This window comes from Petromyzon marinus, chromosome 6, assembly GCF_048934315.1.
Source record: "Petromyzon marinus isolate PM22_M1 ecotype Great Lakes invasive population chromosome 6, UKy_Petmar_22M1.pri1.0, whole genome shotgun sequence".
Lineage (NCBI taxonomy): Eukaryota > Metazoa > Chordata > Hyperoartia > Petromyzontiformes > Petromyzontidae > Petromyzon > Petromyzon marinus.
Genome location: NC_133672.1, coordinates 6,729,386 through 6,752,390, shown reverse-complemented (window position 1 = coordinate 6,752,390; position 23,005 = coordinate 6,729,386). Strand labels below are relative to the sequence as shown.

Sequence of the window (23,005 nt, the reverse complement as noted above, 5' to 3'; positions counted from 1 at the left end):
CTGATTTAGCAATTAAGCATGAACTAATAATTTATTGTGTGTTCAGGAAAGCAGCAGTACTGCAGTAAAAACAAATCCTTGCTGTGTTGAGTGCCTGACGGTGTGTATTGATATTCTTTGGTTATTTCGGTAAAGTCACGTAGATAACTAAAAATGAAATTTTTATTTTTACAAATATATATAGAAAAACAAAACTCGCGACGTTTCGATCGCAACACAAGCGGTGGTCATCAGGCGACGACCGCTTGTGTTGCGATCGAAATGCGAGTTTGTTTTTTAAATATATTTTTTTACGTGACTTTACCGAAAGAACCCAAAAAATATGAATTCCTGCAGTCACGAAAGTTTGAAGTCTAAATTTCGTGTGCATTGATATTTGTGAAAATATTTATGAGCAAACATTTCAATGGCTCGGGACAACTGTGCAAATAGTGGAACAATATTTATCTGATAGCTGGCTTATAATGCCCCTGCCAATACCAATGAAAAACACAAGGCAGTGCAGCTAAGTAAATATTGTAAATGAATGCTGCATTGCAAGATGTGCTTTGTCCACAAGAACTTGGCTCATGACTATACAATGTATTCAATCAAAACAATCTCTTAACATGATCTAGTTGCTGTGACTGGCAGTGAGCAGTGTCACGTGCTGCTTTGTTGGGTGATGCTGCGGACATCTACGATATTTATATATAGCAATTGAACAGGGACAGTTCTTATCTTTTACTAGTTTTGATCTGGTTAGGAGGTGCTGCGGTCACAGTAATTGACTGAAGATTGGATGGATACGAGTGCAAGTCTCAGACCAGGGTTAACTTTACTCTTCATCCATCCTAAGTCACCAAAATAGTACAACATTGTGGAAAGACTGCCCGGTGACAAAGGAATATGGAGTTTCTAATACTGGCTCAGGACCACCCCCACACTCTTTTGAGTGGAGGGAGGCTATTGAGACTTTGTCATGGATATATTTTACAGTAAGCCAAGTGCTGAAACAAATATAAGTATTGGCATTTATAGGTCGCTTAAATGCCTAGGCAACTCAAAGCGCCTTGCATCACATCTCATCGCAACTATTCTAATGCCCTGCTGCAGTCTTGCCAAGGGGGGACCCCCAGTGGCAACTGTTGTTGCCATGCAGCACGAGGTGTAAACAGCACCGTCCTGCTGATGGGCATTTGCCTGCCAGTGACAAAAGTATCTCTGCTTTTGATAGAAACATTTGAAACTGTATCACACTAGGTCTGAGCATTGTGCCGCAGCGTCTTTAGTTGGTGTTTGTGGTGGATTCCTTTCGAAGAGACCCCTCTCCTCCCCTTTGTCACCCCAGTTCTTCGAGGGCAAGGAGCTGCGCCTGAAGCAGGAGTACTTTGTGGTGGCCGCCACGCTGCAAGACATCGTTCGCCGCTTCAAGGCGTCCAAATTCGGCAGCCGAGAGGCCGTGCGTGTCGACTTCGCCACCTTCCCTGACAAGGTGGGGGGTGTGCTCAGGGCAGAGAGACGCTTCGCAAAAATCCCTCTCGGCAACAATTCAGTGTCTTGACTGGACAAAAACTCGTTCTTTCCACGCGAATGCGTAAGTCGGAGGTCCCCTTGTTGAGTAGGTTTTGAACTTTAGTCTTTTCGTTGGGAATAGTCGTAAGTTTTGTATTAGATGGGGAAATATGTTCCTTCCCATATTTTACGTTATTTATACAGGACGGCACATGCATCGCCGGCTATTTTGAATATTGACTCTCATAACATACACATAATATAGCTTTTTTTGGTTTAGATCGTGTAAATATGAATGCGTCGTTAAACCCGCCACCACCCGGGGTTTGTCACGTAAACAGAACGTGCCAATTCGTTACTAGTACAGCACACTTGTGTGTTGGAGAGCAAATCCACAACATTTACAATAATAGCAGAAACAATTGTAAATAGTAAGATGTGAACATAGTCGATGTGCAAATAGGGAAGGTTTGTCAGTAAACAGTTTGAATCTAAAAGAGGTCTGTTAACTACAAAAAATGGCTGGGTTATTCTATAGCTTGTAAGTATGCAACAAGTTTGGAAACCGGGGCTTTAGATAAACATCTGAAACATGCAATGGCAGTGGTAAGGGAGTGGGTTCCTGCTTTGTCATTGTAGGAAGTGAGAATGCAGAGGTAGGTAATTACAAACTTACTGACAGTAGAAGTGGTTGTTCTATGGAACAAAAACTTGGCTGCCTCCCACAGGCATGTGAAATGACCACCACCAGCTCATGGCTGCTAACAGAGGGGTGCAGCACTTAACACTGGGAGCACAAATACACTTTTACTGTGGTTTAGAAGTTTCATCACTGGTAATAAATGTAAAGAGCCTCTTTGTCAAACTTGCAGGAACGAATTGGCACGTTTTGTTTACGTGACAAACCTTACTAATAATCTGTGTCGGGTGGTGGCAGGTTTAACGACGCATTTATTTTTGCGCGATCTAACCCCAAAAACCTATGTGCAGTAATGTCAATGTGCACACCTTCCTTTGCCTCATTATCTTTGCATCTCCCACACTCGCGCACCTCTTTGCTGCCCCTCTAGGTCGCCATCCAGCTGAACGACACTCACCCATCCCTCGCCATCCCTGAGCTCATGCGAATCTTCGTTGACCTCGAGCACATGCAGTGGGACGTGGTAAGTGTTGCGCGTGTAATTGGGGTGCACGGTGTGTAATGTACGCTTTCGTGCACAAGTGTGTGTTCCCTGTGACCCCAGACGCTTGAGACCGAGCCGGCGCGTGTGCCCTCTGTGCACAGGCATGGGACCTGGTCAAGCGTACGTGTGCCTACACCAACCACACGGTGCTGCCCGAGGCTCTGGAGCGCTGGCCCATCGATCTGTTGCAGACGCTGCTGCCCCGCCACCTGGAGATCATCTACGAGATCAACCTCCGACACCTCAATGTGAGAGAGCAGTCTCTGTTTCTTGTTCTCATCTTATTAGATATAATTATACTATGGCGCAGCAGTTGAGTGCCGAATTCACAAACGGAAGGTCACGAGTTCATATCCAAATCTAATGTTGACCCAGCGCGTCATCCCACGAGGGTAAATAAAACAAGTATCCCTCTGTTGAAACAGTGGTCATCCTACGCGGTGACAAGCCCCTGCCATGGCAATGTGCAATTTATATCACTGGCTCAGGGCCGCTAATGGACACGAGTGCTGCCCCATTGCTGGTTTGATCAGAGGCACACTTTGATGTTGACTTTGATGGTAATCCTAAGCCGATGTCTTGGATTCATATCCATGCAGCCATGCATGAATAAACAGTTCTCTAACTTAGCAAATTGATGGTGTCAGCCTGATCTATAATGCCTGCACAACAAAAAACCCTGTCACATGAACTTAGTTTTTAACTTCATTTGGTCCTGCCCCACTCACTGAGCAAAGATTTGTATACATTAATATGAGTGTAACAGCTATCCAAGCAGTTCAGGGGACTCCTATTGCCTGCGTCAAAGCACAGTGCCATCATTGCATAGAACTGGATTTGAATATTGGTTTCAACCACTCATAAAGTAAAGTTTTCAAGCATACCGAGTTGATGGTTTCAACCAGATCACGAGTGAGAACTATACAAACGCCATCTAGTGTTTAATAAGGGAGAAACACAATGGAGCACAGTCGACACTGACAAGATCTGGTGTCCAGCCATCCGTGATTGAATTAACTTCTCACATGTGTTGCGAGTTAATAGTGTCAGCTGAGCTGCCACTAATGACGGTGCAAAACAAACCATACTCCCCCCACCTCCCCATAATATTACATTATATTTTTGCTTTAATTCCATGGTGATGTGGCAGAAAATCTCGGCTTTGTTCCCCGGAGACATGGACCGCATGCGCCGCATGTCGCTCATCGAGGAGGAGGGCACCAAGCGCGTGAACATGGCGCACCTGTGCATTGTGGGCTCGCACGCCGTCAACGGCGTCGCGCGCATCCACTCCGACATCATCAAGGCCACATGGTGAGTGCTTAGTAAGGCACTCGAAGTCTCCGCGCGTTGCCATCTTTATTCGTCACCGTCGGCGCCCTCGGCGCCCTGCAATGTCTTGCTCGCGCCATGACTGGCAGAAGGTTTTCCGCGAGAGGGAGCTCTAGAGAGCGCCCCGAGAGAGTATTTTGCCGTACCCTTCCAAGGTTGGCGAGACGCTTGGAAAGAAATGGCACGGTGGGAGTGCCCACGCTTTACCCCATACACACGTGAACTGCCGATCGACAAACTGTTATACTGCTGGGCGGACAGAAGCGTTTCAACTGTTTCGTCAGGCGATCGAACTGGCGACCTCTCAATTGCAAGTCCAGTATGATAATCATTACACCACGGCACCCGCGTAGATGGAGATAATCCAAACGGGGAATGCAGTGTCTTCCCATGGCGATAGCTGCCGTCTGCAGTGAGTAGAATGCAGATATATATTTTCGTTAAAAACAAGTAAAACCCTGCACCGGTTTTGATTTCAGTACATTTTATTAGCAGAGTGTGGCCTGTAAAACCAGTGATATTGTGCTACCTGTTTGTCGGAAGTCAACGGTGATTTTACTATGCAGTCACACGTCCCTGTCTTGGAAATGTGGAATTACCTACACCGTTTCAGGGATGTAATTGGAGAGATGCAGCCGTGCATGACGAGCATCAGGAAAGATGAGTGCAACCCCAACCCCGTTTTGAGCATGGGGACACTTTAACGGCCCTGAATTGTTGGTGGAAATTCCATGTTTTTCATGGTGGGGCAATTCTCTCCATTACACAACCACTGTGGATGGGACCTCAGAGGATTTACAGACTGAGTTTTACTCGTGATTTTCCAGTTGTTGGCCAAGTGCTATGTGACTACAGCAGCAGCCAAAAGATGTTGGCTGCAACATGAGTGCGAGTGCATCACCATGATTATTATTTGTTCCACCACACACGCAGCTTCCGCGACTTCTACGAGATTGAGCCCGAGAAGTTCCAGAATAAAACCAATGGCATCACCCCCCGCCGCTGGCTGCTGCTCTGCAACCCAGGGCTGGCTGATGTCATTGCGGAGGTGAGCGCATACGCTTTCTGCAAACTCACCCGCACTATACTACGTAGACACTCTGCATATGCTTACGTGCAGCCTTGCATTCGCTAGCTCATTTCACTGCTGGCAGTAGGGACTTGATTAGACAGAGCTTTAGAGCACCCCTCCAAAGCTCATTTGGCCTACTCTACCATGCTGGCGATCTCTGGATTGCAAGTCCAGTGTGCTAACCATTACACGACAGCATCATCCTTATATGCTGTGCTTATTATTTGTAAAACCCACTTCTTGTTGTCTCAGTCAACAGATCCAGATATTCTCTTTGCAAGATTACTCTTCCAGCTAGACTAGGAGTTCCAACTATTAATTTTAGTTGTTACCTATTGGATATGCACATGTTAGCAACAAGGTATGACCCATAACAATTATTGTTAACGGTGTCGTGGCATTCATTCACAGCATTTCCATTAATTGAAGGGTAATGTTGAGCCTAGCCTAAAATTCCAAATCTCTCATTTGTGTTGCCTTGTTTGGGAACACTTCTGTCGCAGAATAAATTATTGCCAAATATTGTAGCATCTTCCTGTCCTATTAGTGTTATATCAGTACTGACCTTCACATATTACTCTGGAATCTTATGGTTTAGGACTGTGTCTATTTGTATGCCTTGATCACTAAAACAATGTCAGTTTTGACTAGGTGCCTAAAAAATCCAGGTGATATTAAATTTTTGACGTGCATAAATTAATTCAACATCGCTTTGTTTGTGTGTGCTTTGCGTGTCCTGTGCATCCACAGCGCATCGGCGATGACTTCATCCGTGACCTGAACCTGCTGCACAAGCTGAAGGATTTTGCCAATGATGATGCCCTCATCCGTGACATTGCCAAGGTCAAGCAGGTACGTGTTCCTTTAACTTGTGTATACAAAAAAAATTAAAGGCCCTTGTCAATCCACTGCTGGATAAGTAGCTTGTCGTCATAGGGGTTCATATTCTTAGTTTTTTCGGTAAAGTCACGTTGAAGAGAAACAACAAAATAACAAAATATATATAAAACAATAAAAAATTCTCACGACGTTTCGACCATAACTCAAACGGTCATCATCAGGTGTGTTGGTTTGCATAAATGTATTTTTAAACGGCACATTTATTTATTTATAAAAAACGTTGGCGTCACGCGCAGCGATTTGGCAGTTTGCCCAGGACTAGTCCATCTATTTTTTTTTAAAGAGGAGGGGGGAGACGAAATTTTTTATAATGTATGCTGTCTGAAAGCCACTGTAAGCGTGAACAATCAATTAAGAACTGAAATGGTTTATCAAATCTTTCCAATGATTGCTAAGATAGAATCCATCTTCTCGGTTGAAATTGTCTTTGTGCTTGTATATGTGGATAGCCTCATGAACGAATCTCTCATGGAAGCCAGATGGTTTACAAAGAACCTCCGTCTTGGAAAAGTCAATGGCATGTGAGCCTACTGAATTAGAACAATGATCTGCTACGGCCGAGGTGTTGGTCCTACCGTGTTTAAGGTCTGCTTTATGTTCACGAATGCGGTCCGAGACATGGCGTTTGGTTTCTCCAATGTAACTACTACCACAGAGGCAACTTAGTTTGTAGACACCAGGGTATTGTATGTCCGGAATCACATCTTTTACAGACGGAACCAGATCACGGATTTTATGTAATGTGTTGAAACGGACCTGGATCTTGTGTTTATTCAAGATTTTGGAGATCTTTTTTGTGATCCCAGCAATGTAGGGTAAAGTGATGGTTTTGAAAGGCTCCTCAAGAGGGTTCTTCTTCATGGTTTGAGTGATAGCTTTGCGGATTGTATAGTCGGAGTAACCATTAACCCTAAGAGCTTGGTGTACGTGCTTGAGTTCACTGCTTATGTGTTCCTGGTCGGATATGCATTGGGCTCTATGATACAGAGTCTTGATGAGAGAATTCTTCTGTGATGGATGGTGGTGGGAATCCGGTTTCAGATAAGCATCCGTATGGGTAGCTTTCCTGTAGACAGAGTGGCTCATTGAACCATCAGGTCTCTTTTTAATTAGGACATCCAAAAAAGGTATCTTGCCATCTATTTCGACTTCCATGGTAAATCTGATGGCTGGGTGTATGGAATTGATGTGGTCGAAGAATTGGTCTAGAGCAGGCCGGCCATGTGGCCAGATGACAAAAGTGTCATCCACGTACCTCTTCCATAAGGTTGGGCGCAGAGTGGCAGTCTGGATGGCGTCAGTCTCAAATTTCTCCATGAAAATGTTAGCTATAACTGGAGAGAGGGGGGAGCCCATTGGGGTGCCCTCAGTTTGTTTGTAGAAAGTTCCATTCCAAGTGAAGTATGTATTGGTTAAACAGTGTATTGGTTAAACAGTGTATCATAGAGCCCAATGCATATCCGACCAGGAACACATAAGCAGTGAACTCAAGCACGTACACCAAGCTCTTAGGGTTAATGGTTACTCCGACTATACAATCCGCAAAGCTATCACTCAAACCATGAAGAAGAACCCTCTTGAGGAGCCTTTCAAAACCATCACTTTACCCTACATTGCTGGGATCACAAAAAAGATCTCCAAAATCTTGAATAAACACAAGATCCAGGTCCGTTTCAACACATTACATAAAATCCGTGATCTGGTTCCATCTGTAAAAGATGTGATTCCGGACATACAATACCCTGGTGTCTACAAACTAAGTTGCCTCTGTGGTAGTAGTTACATTGGAGAAACCAAACGCCATGTCTCGGACCGCATTCGTGAACATAAAGCAGACCTTAAACACGGTAGGACCAACACCTCGGCCGTAGCAGATCATTGTTCTAATTCAGTAGGCTCACATGCCATTGACTTTTCCAAGACGGAGGTTCTTTGTAAACCATCTGGCTTCCATGAGAGATTCGTTCATGAGGCTATCCACATATACAAGCACAAAGACAATTTCAACCGAGAAGATGGATTCTATCTTAGCAATCATTGGAAAGATTTGATAAACCATTTCAGTTCTTAATTGATTGTTCACGCTTACAGTGGCTTTCAGACAGCATACATTATAAAAAATTTCGTCTCCCCCCTCCTCTTTTAAAAAAAAAAATAGATGGACTAGTCCTGGGCAAACTGCCAAATCGCTGCGCGTGACGCCAACGTTTTTTATAAATAAATAAATGTGCCGTTTAAAAATACATTTATGCAAACCAACACACCTGATGATGACCGTTTGAGTTATGGTCGAAACGTCGTGAGAATTTTTTATTGTTTTATATATATTTTGTTATTTTGTTGTTTCTCTTCAACGTGACTTTACCGAAAAAACTAAGAATATGAATTACTGCAGTCACGAAAGCTTTAAATCAAAAGTCATAGGGGTTGTTTGGCTACACTTCACCACACGAGTCAGTGCAGCTTGGTGAAGGGGGTGGCAGGCGGAGTGACCAGGAGACGTTCCGACTCGCCACCGATGTTTTCTATGGCCGGGAAAACAAACTCGGATCGCCCGGCTCATCGTGCACTACACCGACCACTGTGCCACCGCTTCCCCACTTGACTTATTGTATCCTGACACTCTCTTGAATTCCAATTTTGTTATCGCCGTCGTGTTCCATCGCGCCACTGCGCTGCTGCCGTAACCCGCACTTCCATCTGGTTGGCGACAGGAAAACAAGATCAAGTTTGCGGCGTACTACGAGAAGGAGCACGGCTTGAAACTGAACCCCGCGTCCATGATGGACATCCAGGTGAAGCGCATCCACGAGTACAAGCGCCAGCTGCTCAACTGCCTGCACGTCATAACGCTCTACAACCGTGAGAGTCGCAGACACACACACACATGCACACGCGCACACATGCAGCCTGTATGTATACGTTGAACTTCTTTCGCACCGTACGTAGCCAACCGTGCTAATCGGAGGTGCGGCAGGACAACAAACTAAACACAAAAAGCAGTTGCAAATAAAATGAGTTCTCCATCGATTTAAAAGGGCAGAGCTCCAGTGGCTTCCTACCATCGGAAGGGAGAGTGTTCCAGACGGCTACAGAAGCGTATCTGAAAGCGCGCGATACAGTGAAAGTGCACTTGCATACGCATGCTGTGCACGCGGAAACGCGCAGCTTTGGTTTTGTTGCCAGGAATTCTGCCGTGGTGGCATGGTTTATCTTGCTCGCTGGGTTTGCAATCCAGAGGTCGCCGGTTCGGTGTCCCGCCACGGTAGTTAAAACAATAGGCAGGTTTATTAAATGGCCCCACCTCTATCCACTCAGCTGTATAATCGAACACACTACAGTTATTAGACCGGCAGGCCGTGTGTTGTGGTGTAAACTGTGGGTACCTCTTCCAAGACGTCTGGCAGGTATGGAAGAGTAGGCCAAAACACCCTCTAGAGCTCCCTCTAACGGAGGCCCTCTTGCAAGCAGTGGCGTAAGCACTTGCGTCAAAACAAACACCTCTCGTGGAGCATTTCAAAGGGGTACGAATCAATCACGAATGAAAGGCATTTGAAGGGGTATTCATGCTTTATATGTTTCATCACAGGCATTTTTTCTTATACGTTTCCGACGTGTGAAGCGTGTACCGACCCTTTCTCTTCAAGTAGTGCCCTACGTAACCACGATTGTCACTAAGATCTCTACTGTGTAGCATCTGTACCCTCGCAGGACGCCCGCACCTCATAAGTAGTTCTGTGGTGTAATTTTTTAGGGAGACCATTCTTTACCACGGAGTGAATTTTATCTATGCGAGTTTAAAATGCATATTAGGGATAGCGAACGTAATGTTGAATATTCTTGCAGGTGAATGTATACACATATGCCAACAAATGCACGCATGTATATGCTCTTGTCAACATGTGCTTTCCAATATACACGCATGCACGCAGGCCCACTCATCCGGAGACAAAACATGAACACGCATACACACAAACGCACACGCTCAAAAATGCACGCACGCACATACACATGGCCTTAGATCTGAGGGGAGCTCAGAAGGGGCTTCAGAAAAGGCTATAGGTGTCTCAGAGGGGGGTCCGATCTGGCACTTCATGTGGTAATATGAAATTCTCTTTGTTGCTGCAGGCATCAAGAAGGACCCAAAGAAGCACTATGCCCCAAGGACTGTGATGATCGGAGGAAAGGTGAGCAGTAGTGCGGCGGATTCTTTCTTCATCACACGTACGTCAGTTGTTCGTACAGTGCCCACCAACTTGCTCCAATCGTATACATTAGAACACAATTCCACTGCCCGAGTGTTGGGCACTGAGATTTTTTAAAATATATATGATCAGAACCAGTTGGTGACCACTTATAAAAAATTGATTTAACGTGAGTATTAAAAAATTGATTTACTGGGGTTTTGGCAGCCTTGGGTGTGTGTCATCCATATTCGTTAGTGCGGCGGATAATGGCAGGACCCTAAATCCAAATGCCGGGTAGGTAGCACTGTGCTGTGATCACCGAGCTCACAGTTGGAAGGACATGAGTTCAACAGTGGTTGTCGTGTGGCGAGACTGGAATGAAGAATTCCCCCCACTGGCAGAGGTCTGCCAATGAATAAAGAGCCCTGCTCCATTGCTCGTTCGAGCCGGGAGACATGCTGATATTTCTTTTACTTAAAAGACTTTCGTTAAACAATTTCACTTCTGAGCATTTTTTAAAAAGATGTCTATGACTGCCATTTTTTTGAATACATCGCGCAGTTGAATGTGCAAAATTATCAGACGCATCTCGCGCGAGTATAGTTGTTTGTGGATCATATTGTGTAAGGTGCCTTGGAGTGGTCCATCGACGGAAGGTGGGGTATGAGAGTACTCTCACAGTCTGTCCTGTTCCCGCCTGCCACCCAGCTGCTCTTATCGTCTGCCACCCACAGGCCGCCCCCGGGTACCACATGGCCAAGATGATCATCCGTCTCATCACCGCGGTGGGCGACGTTGTCAATCATGACCCAAAGGTGGGCGACCGCCTGAAGTTCATCTTCCTGGAGAACTACCGCGTCTCGCTCGCCGAGAAAGGTGGGGATTTCAACGCTTTTTTGCTTTTAATTGAGAGCTTTGGTCCTCAGGTGTTTTCATTGTGGATTTATAGCGGATGTTTTTTGCTGGATTATATAAGGGCCACTGTTACCACTTGACATACACTTCACAAAGGCTGGATGGTTATAATTAGACACACCCGGCTCGCAATCATAAGGTTATGAGTCAAAATTAACGTTGTCCCTATATCAAGCAAGCATCATTTATGGGCAGTCAACACTGATAGTCATATGGAGAAACTTACCCCCACTATAGCAATGTGGAATTTACACAATTGATTAAGAATAAGAAGTTACAATTTGAGTTGGGGAGTTTATTTGACCCTATGATTGAAGGTCTTTCTGGGTTGTGCTGTAGCAAGAATGGCTGACTGGCAAATTGGAAAATGATGAGTTAAATTCCCAGTCAGTTGTTGTGTCTGCTCATAATTTCTTTGGGGTTAGTTAAAATGGGTATCGCTTATTGGGAAGTCAGCAGTCGTTCTATGGAGAGGCAGGCAAAATATACCTGGACATGTGAAAAAGAGCTTCGAAGTTCATCGGATTCCTCCAGTCTAAATAAAGCTTCTGATACTTCTATTCAGGTCAGTTGAAACAGTGTTAATGCAGCAAAGGTCAGCTCTCAGTTTGGACGGTGGCCCTGAGCCAACTAATCTGTTTGTAGAACAAGCATAGTTGACTAGTGCTATGAATCCTATGGATTTTTGAGGATGATGGGCCGAATCGATCCCCAACCAGGTTTTGAACTTGCAGTAGGTATATGACTGTAGAGGCAGCTGACTGTTTTTAAAACCCATCCTGTTGGACAAACAGGACGAATGATCAGCACGAGACTAAAAAGAACACCAAAGGAATATTAAATACTCGCAAATACAACTGTCAGCAGTAGTAGAATACGCATGCCAACAAGGACACTCAATAGATTTTGATAATGTTGAAGATCGGTGCAAAACTAAATACTAATGGCCAAGACTAATTAGATAATCTATTGAAATGTAAAGAAAGAAAAATGATTTTAACCGTTCGGATAGCTACCGACTCGGGCTGCGTGGAAGCGGATAATCAAATAATACATTGCTTAAATGCATGCCTTTGCATGCCACCATACTTCAATAGGGATTTCCGTTGGTACGTCTATTTTAATACACACAAAGTACAGGAATGACAAGACCAATGAGTCCACATAATGTGCATGCATAATGTCCGTTGACTCAAGAGCGCAGAAGTTTGGTCACCACATCTACGCCTCTATATAAGGAACGAAACAGGTGGACTTCTCCACAAATCTGGCTGTCACCTGATGAAGCTAGTTGGAATTACTGGCGAAACGTCGTACTCAGATTGTAAATGTTGCGGCTTGGCTCTCCAACACAAACCGGTAAGCTGTACTAGTGACGAATTGGCACGTTCTGTTTACGTGACAACCCTTACTAGTTGGCTGTGTCGGGTGGTGGCGGGTTTAACGACACATTTATATATTTACACGATCTAACCCAAAAAACCTATTATGGATATTGGTCGCGAAAGCCTACGTGTTAAACCATCCTGTATCTGTCCACTCGCTTCTTTTTCGTGTCGCTCCCCCCCCCACCCCCCTCCACCGTGTGCTCCACCGCGCAGTGATCCCGGCGTCGGACCTGTCGGAGCAGATCTCCACGGCCGGCACGGAGGCGTCTGGCACGGGCAACATGAAGTTCATGCTGAACGGCGCGCTCACCATCGGCACCATGGACGGCGCTAACGTGGAAATGGCGGAGGAGGCCGGAGAGGAGAACCTCTTCATCTTCGGCATGCGTGTGCCCGACGTGGAGGCTATGGACAAGACCGGGTGAGCTCGCGGCAACCCAGCGGTGCTGCTGTGGGCACTGTCAATTGAAGTCAAGGTTGACCGATCTCCCTGAACGGGGCCACGTTAACAACAGTGGGACCCCACAGTTAAAGGGGAGCCCTCTAGTGGTCACATTCAAGTCAAAGTCAAATTGGCTTCCTGCTCAAACAATGGGGCGGCACTCATCAATTTCCATTAGTACTTTGTGAGCCAGTATAATTCCACGTTCTCATGGCAGGAAACAACTAACGTATGGCCAATTTAAGCTTTGCAAAAAATATATATAATTTTTCGGTGCTGGAAAGAAAGTGGGTCGAGTTAACTATCCTAATTTAATCTGAACTTGCCACTTGTGTGATCATGATTGAGACAGGCCTAGAGCACGCGATGAACGTGAATGTTGCTTGAGCGTAATCCCTCTTGAAGGATTATGCAACCCAAAAGCTATTTGTGGTTTTGTAGATACATACCTAGACATTGTTTCAAAAGTCTGAAGCTTTGCTCATGAGAAAAATTGAATTATCAAATACGATTTTCAGGCGCATCGCTACAGCGCTCTCCAGTGGCGTCCTGTCTTACGACTGCCGTATCATGTGTACTTTTTAGAGGTACTGAGGACGCCACATTCTCCCCAGATAATTTCCACACTATTACTGCACTATACATAACGTTACCAAGCGTTCGAGTTTGGCTGGAAGTCTCAGTTTTAAAAAGGCTGTTCTGGTGTCCCGATTTGTTGTTGTTGGAATTTCGTTCTGGCCCTTCATGTTCAACACATAATATGGGCAAAATGACAGGGGCTCCCTGACTAGTGGGCGGGGTTGACTGAGGATTAGGTGGGGCCAATGAGCAGTCGGTGGGGCCAATGAGCAGTCGGTGGGGCCAATGACCAGTCGGTGGGGCCCAACATCAGTGTGGGCATGGCTATACATTTGGTGGGGCTGGTAGTGATGGGTTGCCCCGCAGACTGTCTCTTGGTTAAGCCCCTAAAGAAATGTGGTAACTTTTAACTATGCAATCTCATCATGAGGCATGTGTGCAACATCAAGTGTAACCCACAACGAACCGAGAAGCATTTCGCCTCAATTTACAAGGTTTGAGCCCCTTGAATCTAGCTACGTCACGACAGGCAGTGCACAGTGGGAGCTGCTCTATGCTAGTCTTTGCAGTCCAGCAACGTTTTGGGGAGTTTAAATCCCACAACGGCAAATCTTCCCGAAGCCTTTAGCCATGACTCGAGGTGACTTTTGATGTATATTATTTACAGAATAATATTCCAATTTCTGCGTTTTACTTCATCGATGTTGTTTCAATAATATACTAAAATAGCATCGAATTTTTGGATTGTTTTCCTCTAAACCCAAATGCAGCTACGACGCGCAGTATTACTACGACAAGCTGCCTGAGCTGCGGCAAGTGATCGACCAGCTGAGCAGCGGCTTCTTCTCACCCAAGCAGCCCGACCTCTTCAAGGACATTGTCAACATGCTCATGCACCACGACAGGTGAGTTTCAGGCAGCCGCACATGGCCCAGCTCGCTCACGACCTCGCCGTAGTGTTTACCTGGAACCGACCTGCTTTGAAGTGGATGAAGATCAAGTTGATGCGTCTCCCATGCTCAAGTGGGCATGTGGCGGCATATTCCCAACGACGGCCATGAAATGGTGGAGAAAATTCGACGTTTCGACGGAGGGGGGCGCAGTCTATCCATAAGACAAATAATGTTGGCTCACCACAAAGTGGTATGCATTATATCTACTCCGGAGGTATGATCTGCCGAGTCAATTCCCAATCGGAATGTGAACTCATCCTTTCGATCACGAGTTACGCACTGTGCTACAGTGCGATTGGACCAATTCCAATAATGTACAGATCATGTGTCGATCCATGGCTGGATAAGTGCCTCCCCATACTGTGAGTTGTAGGGAGTTACGTCGCTACGCTAGTCAGTGCAGGTTAGTGGACATGGGGAGCATGGATGTGAGAGCATGTGAGCATGGCAATGGATTTGACTGCCCTGCCTCCTGCTGCCCACAATATAGCCCCACAGGCCCTATGACAACCCGATTGTGCAAGGTGGTTTCTCACCCAAACAATTATCCACTTAGCCTCCTAGTTGTGGTGAAATCAGGCACATTCTGGGTAATTTGGTCAGGGACAGTTCCAATTAATCCAAGAGCCTCAATACTCTTTTGAGCAGGGTTTTGCTTGGTATTTTTCGGCCAGCTATTGTATTTTTTTTGTTGCTTCTGGGAGGAAACCAATATTCCCAAAGAAATACTCAAAAATCCACAATATAGATCAGAAGCCAACTTGCTGTACTGCCATATACTGCCTGCCACGTAGTCCAGTGGTGTGGGTATTTCATGCACGTGATGCATGTTTGCTTTGTGCTGTTCATTCTCTCTACCAGGTTTAAGGTGTTTGCCGATTACGAGTCGTACATGGTGGCTCAAGATAAAGTCAGTGCACTTTATCAGGTATTTTCTTCTTTTCATTTCAATAGAGAAAATGTTTCACTCTGTACTCATGTGACAGATAATTAGAGTTTGTTGTTTTTGGTTTTCGTCAATGTTCTCCGTGTTGCGGACATTTTTAGTAAAATGATCACGGAAAAGGTGCAACCCTGTAAATTCTTGCTCACGCCTCTGCTGGTAGAAGGCCCTCGATGAGAGGGAGTTCTCCAGAACCTCTCTCAAGGTTAATTTTTCCTGTTCTTCAACGCTGGCTAGGCATCTTCGAAGAGGCAGGAGGACCCACATTTTCACCCCAACACACATTGACAAATGAAGTATTGTTCTCAAACAGAGAAACTAGGATCTGCCCCTATCAACCCCACATTAATTTGGATAAGAAGAGTTTTCCTGTAAGCTGCTTAAAAAAAGGAGGGGGATGAGCTTTTTTTTAATTTTATTTAGGGTTATCTGTTTGAGACATGAGTAATGTATGTGTTACTCTAAGGATCATCGAGTCGTGCTTAAGCAAGATAACTGGTTTATGAGTAGAGATGCCTTCAGGGGAGGAGAGGATATTGCAACTTGGAAGTGTTCAATAGAACGTGGTAGGATTGCATTGAAAATGTGATCAATAAAAGGATATAATGGGAGGAGCACAAGTGTAGGATGGAGGAGGGCAGGTCACCAAGACAGGAGCTTCAGTGGTAACCAGTGATTGTGACCCAAGGGGAAGACCTAAAGCCCGATGGGAGACTTAGAGCAGACCTAGGAAGTTGGGTGTTGATTGTGCAAAAGGCTATGAGGTCGAGCAGATGGAAGTGGAATTACCTAATATACTTCCAATTATCACGGTTGGTTATGTACAGTGCGAAATAAGTTCAACATACATACATACAGTTGATCATCGATTATCCGGCTTATAACATTATCTGGTGGTCCCGGGCCGATCCGGCAAAACCGGCAAAATCGCTCCAAAGCCTGTTCCAGTTCAGCGATCTACACCATGTGCATGACAAAAAAGTAGCTATGCTTGATTTCAGTGTCAAATATATATGGTACATTATACACTGTATACAACTTCGACAATGAAATACTGCATGTATATACATTTTTCATGACTGATAACGACAGTAATTAAAACATAATATACAATGCGATCTGGCAAAAAGTGAGTTGTGTAATTCGGTATTCGCCAGAGCCCTGGTCTAAAGGCTGCATCAGTCCGGCGACCGTCAAACACTTATTGAAACAAGAGCGTAGTACTTACATCACCCCATGCAGAGTCTTCGAGATTGGAGTAGTAAGCATGGTAAAGTAAATACAGTAACTTTTTACGGTAGGTTATTTCTTTTTATCTTTTTGTACGTTTATGACAATTTCAAATAGTTAAATAAAAAACCATAATGACACCTGAAAACATGATGTCATACAAGAATCTGCAAGAAAAAGCTATTTTAAAGAATGATTTAGTGTGATTATCTAGCGTTTTTTTTAAAATTTGGCACCTTCTCCTCCCCCAAAGCCGCTGGCTAATCAATGATCGACTCTACTTCAAAATAAGTGGTGGTGGTAAAGGCAAAAGGAAGGTAACAAAGTGATGATGAGACAAGCAAGAGAGGCAGACACCATTCTAAAATGTGGAAGCTGTACTCAATTCTGTGACGAGAAAATGTTTGAGCCATCTGACAATGCCTTTTTATTATCTTTTCTGCCACGCCCCTGCGAGCAGAACCCGAAGGAGTGGACTAAGAAGGTGATTCACAACATCGCGGGCTCTGCCAAGTTCTCCAGCGACCGCACCATCTCAGAGTACGCGCGCGAGATCTGGGGCGTCGAGCCCACCTACAAGAAGATCCCGGCACCAAATGAGGTCCGCGATATCGACGCGGTGCCCATCAAGGCCAAGAAGTAGCGCGGGAGGCAGTGCCGAGCTCCGCCTACCGCCACCCGAAGCTAATGCCACCTCGCCCCTATTGCATGCCAGCCAGCCGGGTGGCGGCAATGACAAAAATAAAGGGAGCAGTTCCGCCGCTGGAAATTGCCTCGTATAAGTCGCGCCCCTGGCAAATTTTCCATCGCTAAGTTCAAAGTTAGAATTTTGCCAACTTGGATGAGTTGGTTCATGAAATAGGAAGACCCAGAGCAACTTTAGAGCTAATGCCCCTTTTACATTTCATTTATAACTAATTTAAACACAATACAAATTTTGTGTTGACGAACATGAAGGTTTAGCGTTGTTATTTAAATATCGTGTATTGACATTTTATTTCCCAACAGTGAGCACTGTATGTTGAAAATGCAGCTGGATAGACAGAAAAGATGCTCGGCTGAGAAAAAGTGACCTGGTAATGGTGAGAAAATGATTGTGCCGTTTTATTCTGGCGATTGGTGCTTGCAAACAATGTACACGCCAGGGGAAACAACTTTCCGCACCATCTTGGTGACCCTGAGCCAGTGGTGGGAATTCCACATTCCTGTGTCGGGAACCCTTTTCTCCATTGCATTACCACTGTTGACTTCCCATAAAGTGGTATTTCGTTTTCATATGAAAGGTTGATGATTGGCTAATTCGACCCCGAACTGGAAAAGTTATGATTGAATTGAACGCTGCTGTAATGACAGTTGTAACCCCGCTGGATATTAGGCAGCTTTAATATTCTTCAGAGAGCTGAATGAATGCATTGCCATTCATTGTTTTCAAAATGTCTTGAAATGTGTAGTACATAAAGACTCAACTGACATTTCTAATGTGGCATAATCACCACCTAAAGGCAGTATGTGCTGAGTTCAGAAAACCCAGTCAGGGAATTATCTTTAAAGCTGTTACAAAACACGTTTTGATATGCAGGCATTATTTACCCATACACACCTGTTGTCCTTACATTTCAGGCTGTGCAGTATACATTGTTTGCTTAATATCTGTACATTTCTATCACCATCGGTCTCTTTCCATCTCTAGCTTGGATCTTCTGCTAATTAGTATGGTTATGCTGTGTTACAGTTGAAATAACTGTAGGTTTTTTTTCTGTTGCATATCTGTTCCATATTTTATTTCATCGAGCAAGACGCATCCCCAAGTGCTGTGTGTACATTCTGTTACAGATGATTAGCAAAGGCCCTGGCTGTAAAGTGGTCAGCAAATAAATGACTAAAGAAACTATATAAGCAAAAAATAAAGGTTATCCTGACAAAGTGCAAAATCTTGTGTTGGTGTTTGTGATGTTTGTAGTATGTTTAAAATTGCGTAGTTCGGTAAACAGCCATCATCCCCACCCCCCGGCCTTCTCAACTCTCTCAATCGTGCATACACATTTGGGCAAAAATACAGCCACACTCAAGGTTCCGTGTTCCACCAATTTTTTTTAGTGACACTCTTTAAATTGTAGCTAGCTTCGCACAAAGAAGCCACTTCTTCAGTTTAAACTAAAATATTTTTTTATTTTACCAGGTAAGACCCAGTGAGCTTTATAGCTCTTTTTCAGAAGCGACTTGGCCACAAATGATAACTCAATGAAGTGGCTTGTGGACATTTATAGCAGCCAAATACTCTTAAACGCATGTTCTTAAATGTGGAGGCAAAAACCGGACCCGGAGAAAAATCCACGCGCACACGAGAACTTGCAAACTCCAAATATACAGGCGTCGGGATCGAACCCACGATCTGTATACCAGGCGAGATAGTTAACATCTCGCAATCGTGGCTTAACATTTTGCCACAGTTCTCGGGAATTTGCAGAGTAGAGCCGTGACCCCGTGCCGTCACAAGCTTATTATCTATCACGCCCGTCGCCTCGGTCTCCCCGAGGCATTGCGACGCTGAAGCTTGTGCGCCACGAGTGAAATAGCGGCGCGACTAGGAGGCCTCGGCAAGGTAAGGTAATTTACCATTTTTACTGGGTAAAAGGGTAAAGATGTCGACATGCCGAGGGGTAGGGTTGTTAGGGAGACTGCCCCCCGTCTCCCCGTTCTCCTGCGACCCACTGTCCTCCTGCTCTCCCCCCTTCGCTGCTGCTCCTCGGGGCATGATTTAACTTGCTGCATTAACCAACTCGCAGATACGCCGCGGTGCCCTTCTCGTACACGCCAACCACGAGCTGCGCAACGGCGAGAGGGCCCACGCGTACAGAACACGCGGGGCACCACAACGCACAGGCTCACAGTTCATGTGCACGGCGAACGCGCACGCGCGGGCAAAATATACGCTCGTTCGCAACCACAAGACACCACACAACGCACATGCTCACCACACCACGCACCCCCCTCCCTCCCCGTACTCACAGAGACAACACGACACGGTTTAATGTCTACTGGTGGTTTATTCTCTATTTGACTAGAATTATTCTACTCGTGTTAGTGCGGGTCAGCAGGGCAGGTCTGTCCTATCTTCCAGCTGTTTAGGGCTCAATTTGCCTAGTCTCTCCCTACTCACCCCTCTACGGGATTTTCTCCTCGGACTTACCTCTCCACTCTATACTTATGCTCCGACCTCGAGGTGTAGGAAGCCGCGGAAAGGCGAGGCTGCACGTGGCTTTGGCTGGGAAACTGGACCCGGCTGCTCTCTGACCCGTCTCACGGACATTCGAGTAGTAGTGGGGATGACGACTCTATCCCTCTCTCCAGTTGACCCCCGGCGCAAAGAGACTGAGCTTCCCAAATCTGTCCCTTTTTATGCTCCAACTTCAAAGCCTACGTGCCGCCGACCCGCTGGCCCCTTATCCAATCGGCAGCCTCGGATTTCCCACCCCTGGCCAATCAGATTATCCCCCCTCTCCGACGCCCTGCCCCCCATTGTTTAACCGATGTGTGACAGTTTGTGGTGATCGCACACATCGTTTACAGACCTTAAAGGTCAATCTGCGCCGCCCTGCCCCCCCGCCTGCCTGCCGTTGCGTGTGCCTTTGGCATTTTCTCATTGCGGTTCTCAGTGAGTTCGCTGTGGCCGTACAATTTTAAGTTAATCCACGGCGCCGCAGCGTCATCCGGCCTGGGAGGGGTTCTGCCAATTCCCTGGCCCTCAGAAACCGTGGAGCACCCCCACGAGGAGATCTCTCGGGTAAAAACTCAGGGGCAGGTGACCCCCCCCCCCCCCCACGAGGCCCTACGTGAGTGCACGTGTGTGTTTACGTGGGGGGTGGTGGGGAAAGCGCTGTGACGGAAGCCGGGTGGCTTCTCTGTTGCAGCAGCACAGCGGCGGCCCCGCCGTCGGCGGAGCGGCTTCGCTGTCGTGGCATCACGGGGTAAAGGTAGCGCCAAGTATTACCCGGTCAATTCCTTGTTTACCGCTCGCTAAAAGCTCCGTGGTGCAGTCCGTGGCCTCCATTTAAAATTGGAATCGTCTTAGGAGTATTCTATACGAATGAAGAAGCACTCTACCTAGCATTTACCTGTTACAAACCTTTTTTCACATGCAGTACCCCAGTAATTACTCTGTAATCGGGTAATTTGTATGGGGTCAGCGTAAAAGGTAGGGTAAAGGTAGGCTCGTTGCTTTTGACCTTTTACCTTGCCGAGACACTGGCGCGAGGCGAGTCGGAAAGCCGTTGGCGTCCGTCGCGCGCAAGAGCGGCGGAGCGACTTCGCCGTGCGAATCGTCCCTGGCGCTGCAGCAGCAGCAGCCGCAGCCACGTGACGCCAAGCACTCCGTGGTGGCACGTGGGCAGCACAGGAGCAGGGAGATACAAATAATATCGTTAATTAACCAACGCAGAAGGATAAGGTTGCAACAAAGAAGGAAGACCTAATGCAAGGCAGTGATGAGTCGGAAACTGGCACTATTTGGACACACGTAGGATGAACAACAACAGGATAATGAAAAGTGTTGCTGTTTGGAAAAAAATGGAAGGAAGCGGAAAGAGAGGAAGACCGAACAGAGAGAGAGAGAGCGGCTTGACGACGACGACACGAGAGATTGGTGGCAGAAAGATGTGCGCACTACTTGAGCATATTGACACAAGACCAGAGGAAAGTGGAAACATGACGAAATGTGCAGTGGGCATCTACGGGCTATCTGCCCCATGGATCGTGATGATGATGAATCGTTGCGCGTGTGCGGCAGGGGGCGTTGGCGGAGGATAATTAACGCGCCCATGCGCGGCCCCATTTATAATAAATAAATAAATGCTGCTAACGCTTTGACGCATCGTGGCTCACGGCGATACTGCGGCTTTAATCACAGCACATCACGATTGAAGTTGAACCGCATTCGTTATTAAAATTATGTAACATTCACGGCAAATATGCAAAATGTACACGTGACGCATTACTCCTGTACTCAACACAGTTAACGCAGGATAATCTTAATTTGTGCAGCGCTGCGTTGTGAGCTTGCCTGGGATGCGGTTTACTCCCTAATGAACCCGGTGCAGGGAGGGCTGTGGGACAGCACTTGCTCTGATGAACTCGAATAGAGCTGGGACGATGAACCCATTAAGTCGATTAACTGACTAGAATATAATTGACGGCAGCGTAGTACGTATTTGTGGCCCATTACCTGGGGCCCCTTTAAAAATAGTGGCCGCTCAAACGTCACGCCCCTCGAAGGCGGGAACCCCCTACAAGCCACGCCCAGCGAGATGCGCCCACCGTTATGATGTCACCAAGCTCTGACAATCACTTCCCAATCCAGAGGTCCGACCTTTTTTTCCCACAACTATTTTCGTGTCATACGATTAGTTGAGTACTCATACCAGCAATCGCTAGAATAATGATGGATGATCTACATTATAATGAGATAAACGAGCTCTACCCGGGACACACAAAGTACTGTTTTGTCAATGTGTGGAAATGTGATGGTCAATGAGTCAACAGATCTTAATGTCCTTAGCAATTACCTTTTGGCAATTTCCAGGGCACATCATGGCCCAAGGACACAATAAACTAAAGTCAACGGGCCACTGGCAAGGCACATCATAACAGCCTATGGGCCAGTACTGTCATGACATTAAAATGCCGAAACTGCAGTACATTATTCATGGTACATAATGGACAACCCTACTGTATAACAGATGCAGTACCAGTGGCGGAAATAGCCGGAACGAGCCGGAGCACTGTGGTCGGAGCGAACATTTGAACCCAAATTCTGGCTAATAGCCCGATGAGCTGGTTGCAATCACCAGCGAAACGTCGTACTCAAATTGTATGTCGCGGGTTTACTCTCCAACATACTGGTGTGATGAAGTCGTAACTGATTGGCACGTTTCGTTTACGTAACAACCCTTACGAATTGGCTTTGTCGGGTGGTGGGTTTATCGACGCATTTATATTTCCGTGAACTCACCCAAAAATACACTTGGTATTTGAACCCCGACTGAAATTTGCAATTAAACAGCGGCATGTTGTCTATAGATTGTATATAACTCTCAAGTGTCCGTCCGTCACGCTCTGGATCTCAAAAAACATTCATACAATTGTGTAAAATATAATTTGTTGGAATACACGTGCTGAAACATACAGAAAGGTGAATGGATTAAGGGTCAATTGTTGTTTGTCGCCCCCTTGCGCTCTGGCTCAGTTGGTACGATCCAGCTTTAGCTTTAGAGAGCGGGAGGGAGTGGTGAAGGGTGGTCCAGTCAGCTCTCGGGGGGGGGGGGGGGGGGTATAAACTCGCCTAGTAATTACCTCATTCCCGACAATGACGAAAACTCAATACAGTGCTG

General features: G+C 46.0%; 1 protein-coding gene across 1 annotated transcript in view; it reads left to right on the top strand.

Annotated features, from left to right (window-relative positions):
- The window catches only part of LOC116939620 (glycogen phosphorylase, muscle form-like), a 54,054-nt gene extending 35,504 nt beyond the window's left edge, over positions 1-18,550 (top strand). The window contains exons 9-21 of the mRNA XM_032948241.2: positions 1,331-1,474; positions 2,565-2,657; positions 2,780-2,926; positions 3,829-3,992; positions 4,944-5,058; positions 5,833-5,934; positions 8,697-8,844; positions 10,111-10,169; positions 10,904-11,045; positions 12,686-12,893; positions 14,264-14,398; positions 15,308-15,374; positions 17,080-18,550. Coding sequence (XP_032804132.1) covers positions 1,331-1,474; positions 2,565-2,657; positions 2,780-2,926; positions 3,829-3,992; positions 4,944-5,058; positions 5,833-5,934; positions 8,697-8,844; positions 10,111-10,169; positions 10,904-11,045; positions 12,686-12,893; positions 14,264-14,398; positions 15,308-15,374; positions 17,080-17,262 — 1,707 coding nt within the window. The 3' untranslated portion in view covers positions 17,263-18,550. The remainder of the gene's footprint in view (positions 1-1,330; positions 1,475-2,564; positions 2,658-2,779; positions 2,927-3,828; positions 3,993-4,943; positions 5,059-5,832; positions 5,935-8,696; positions 8,845-10,110; positions 10,170-10,903; positions 11,046-12,685; positions 12,894-14,263; positions 14,399-15,307; positions 15,375-17,079) is intronic.
- Positions 18,551-23,005: the final 4,455 nt, after the last annotated feature.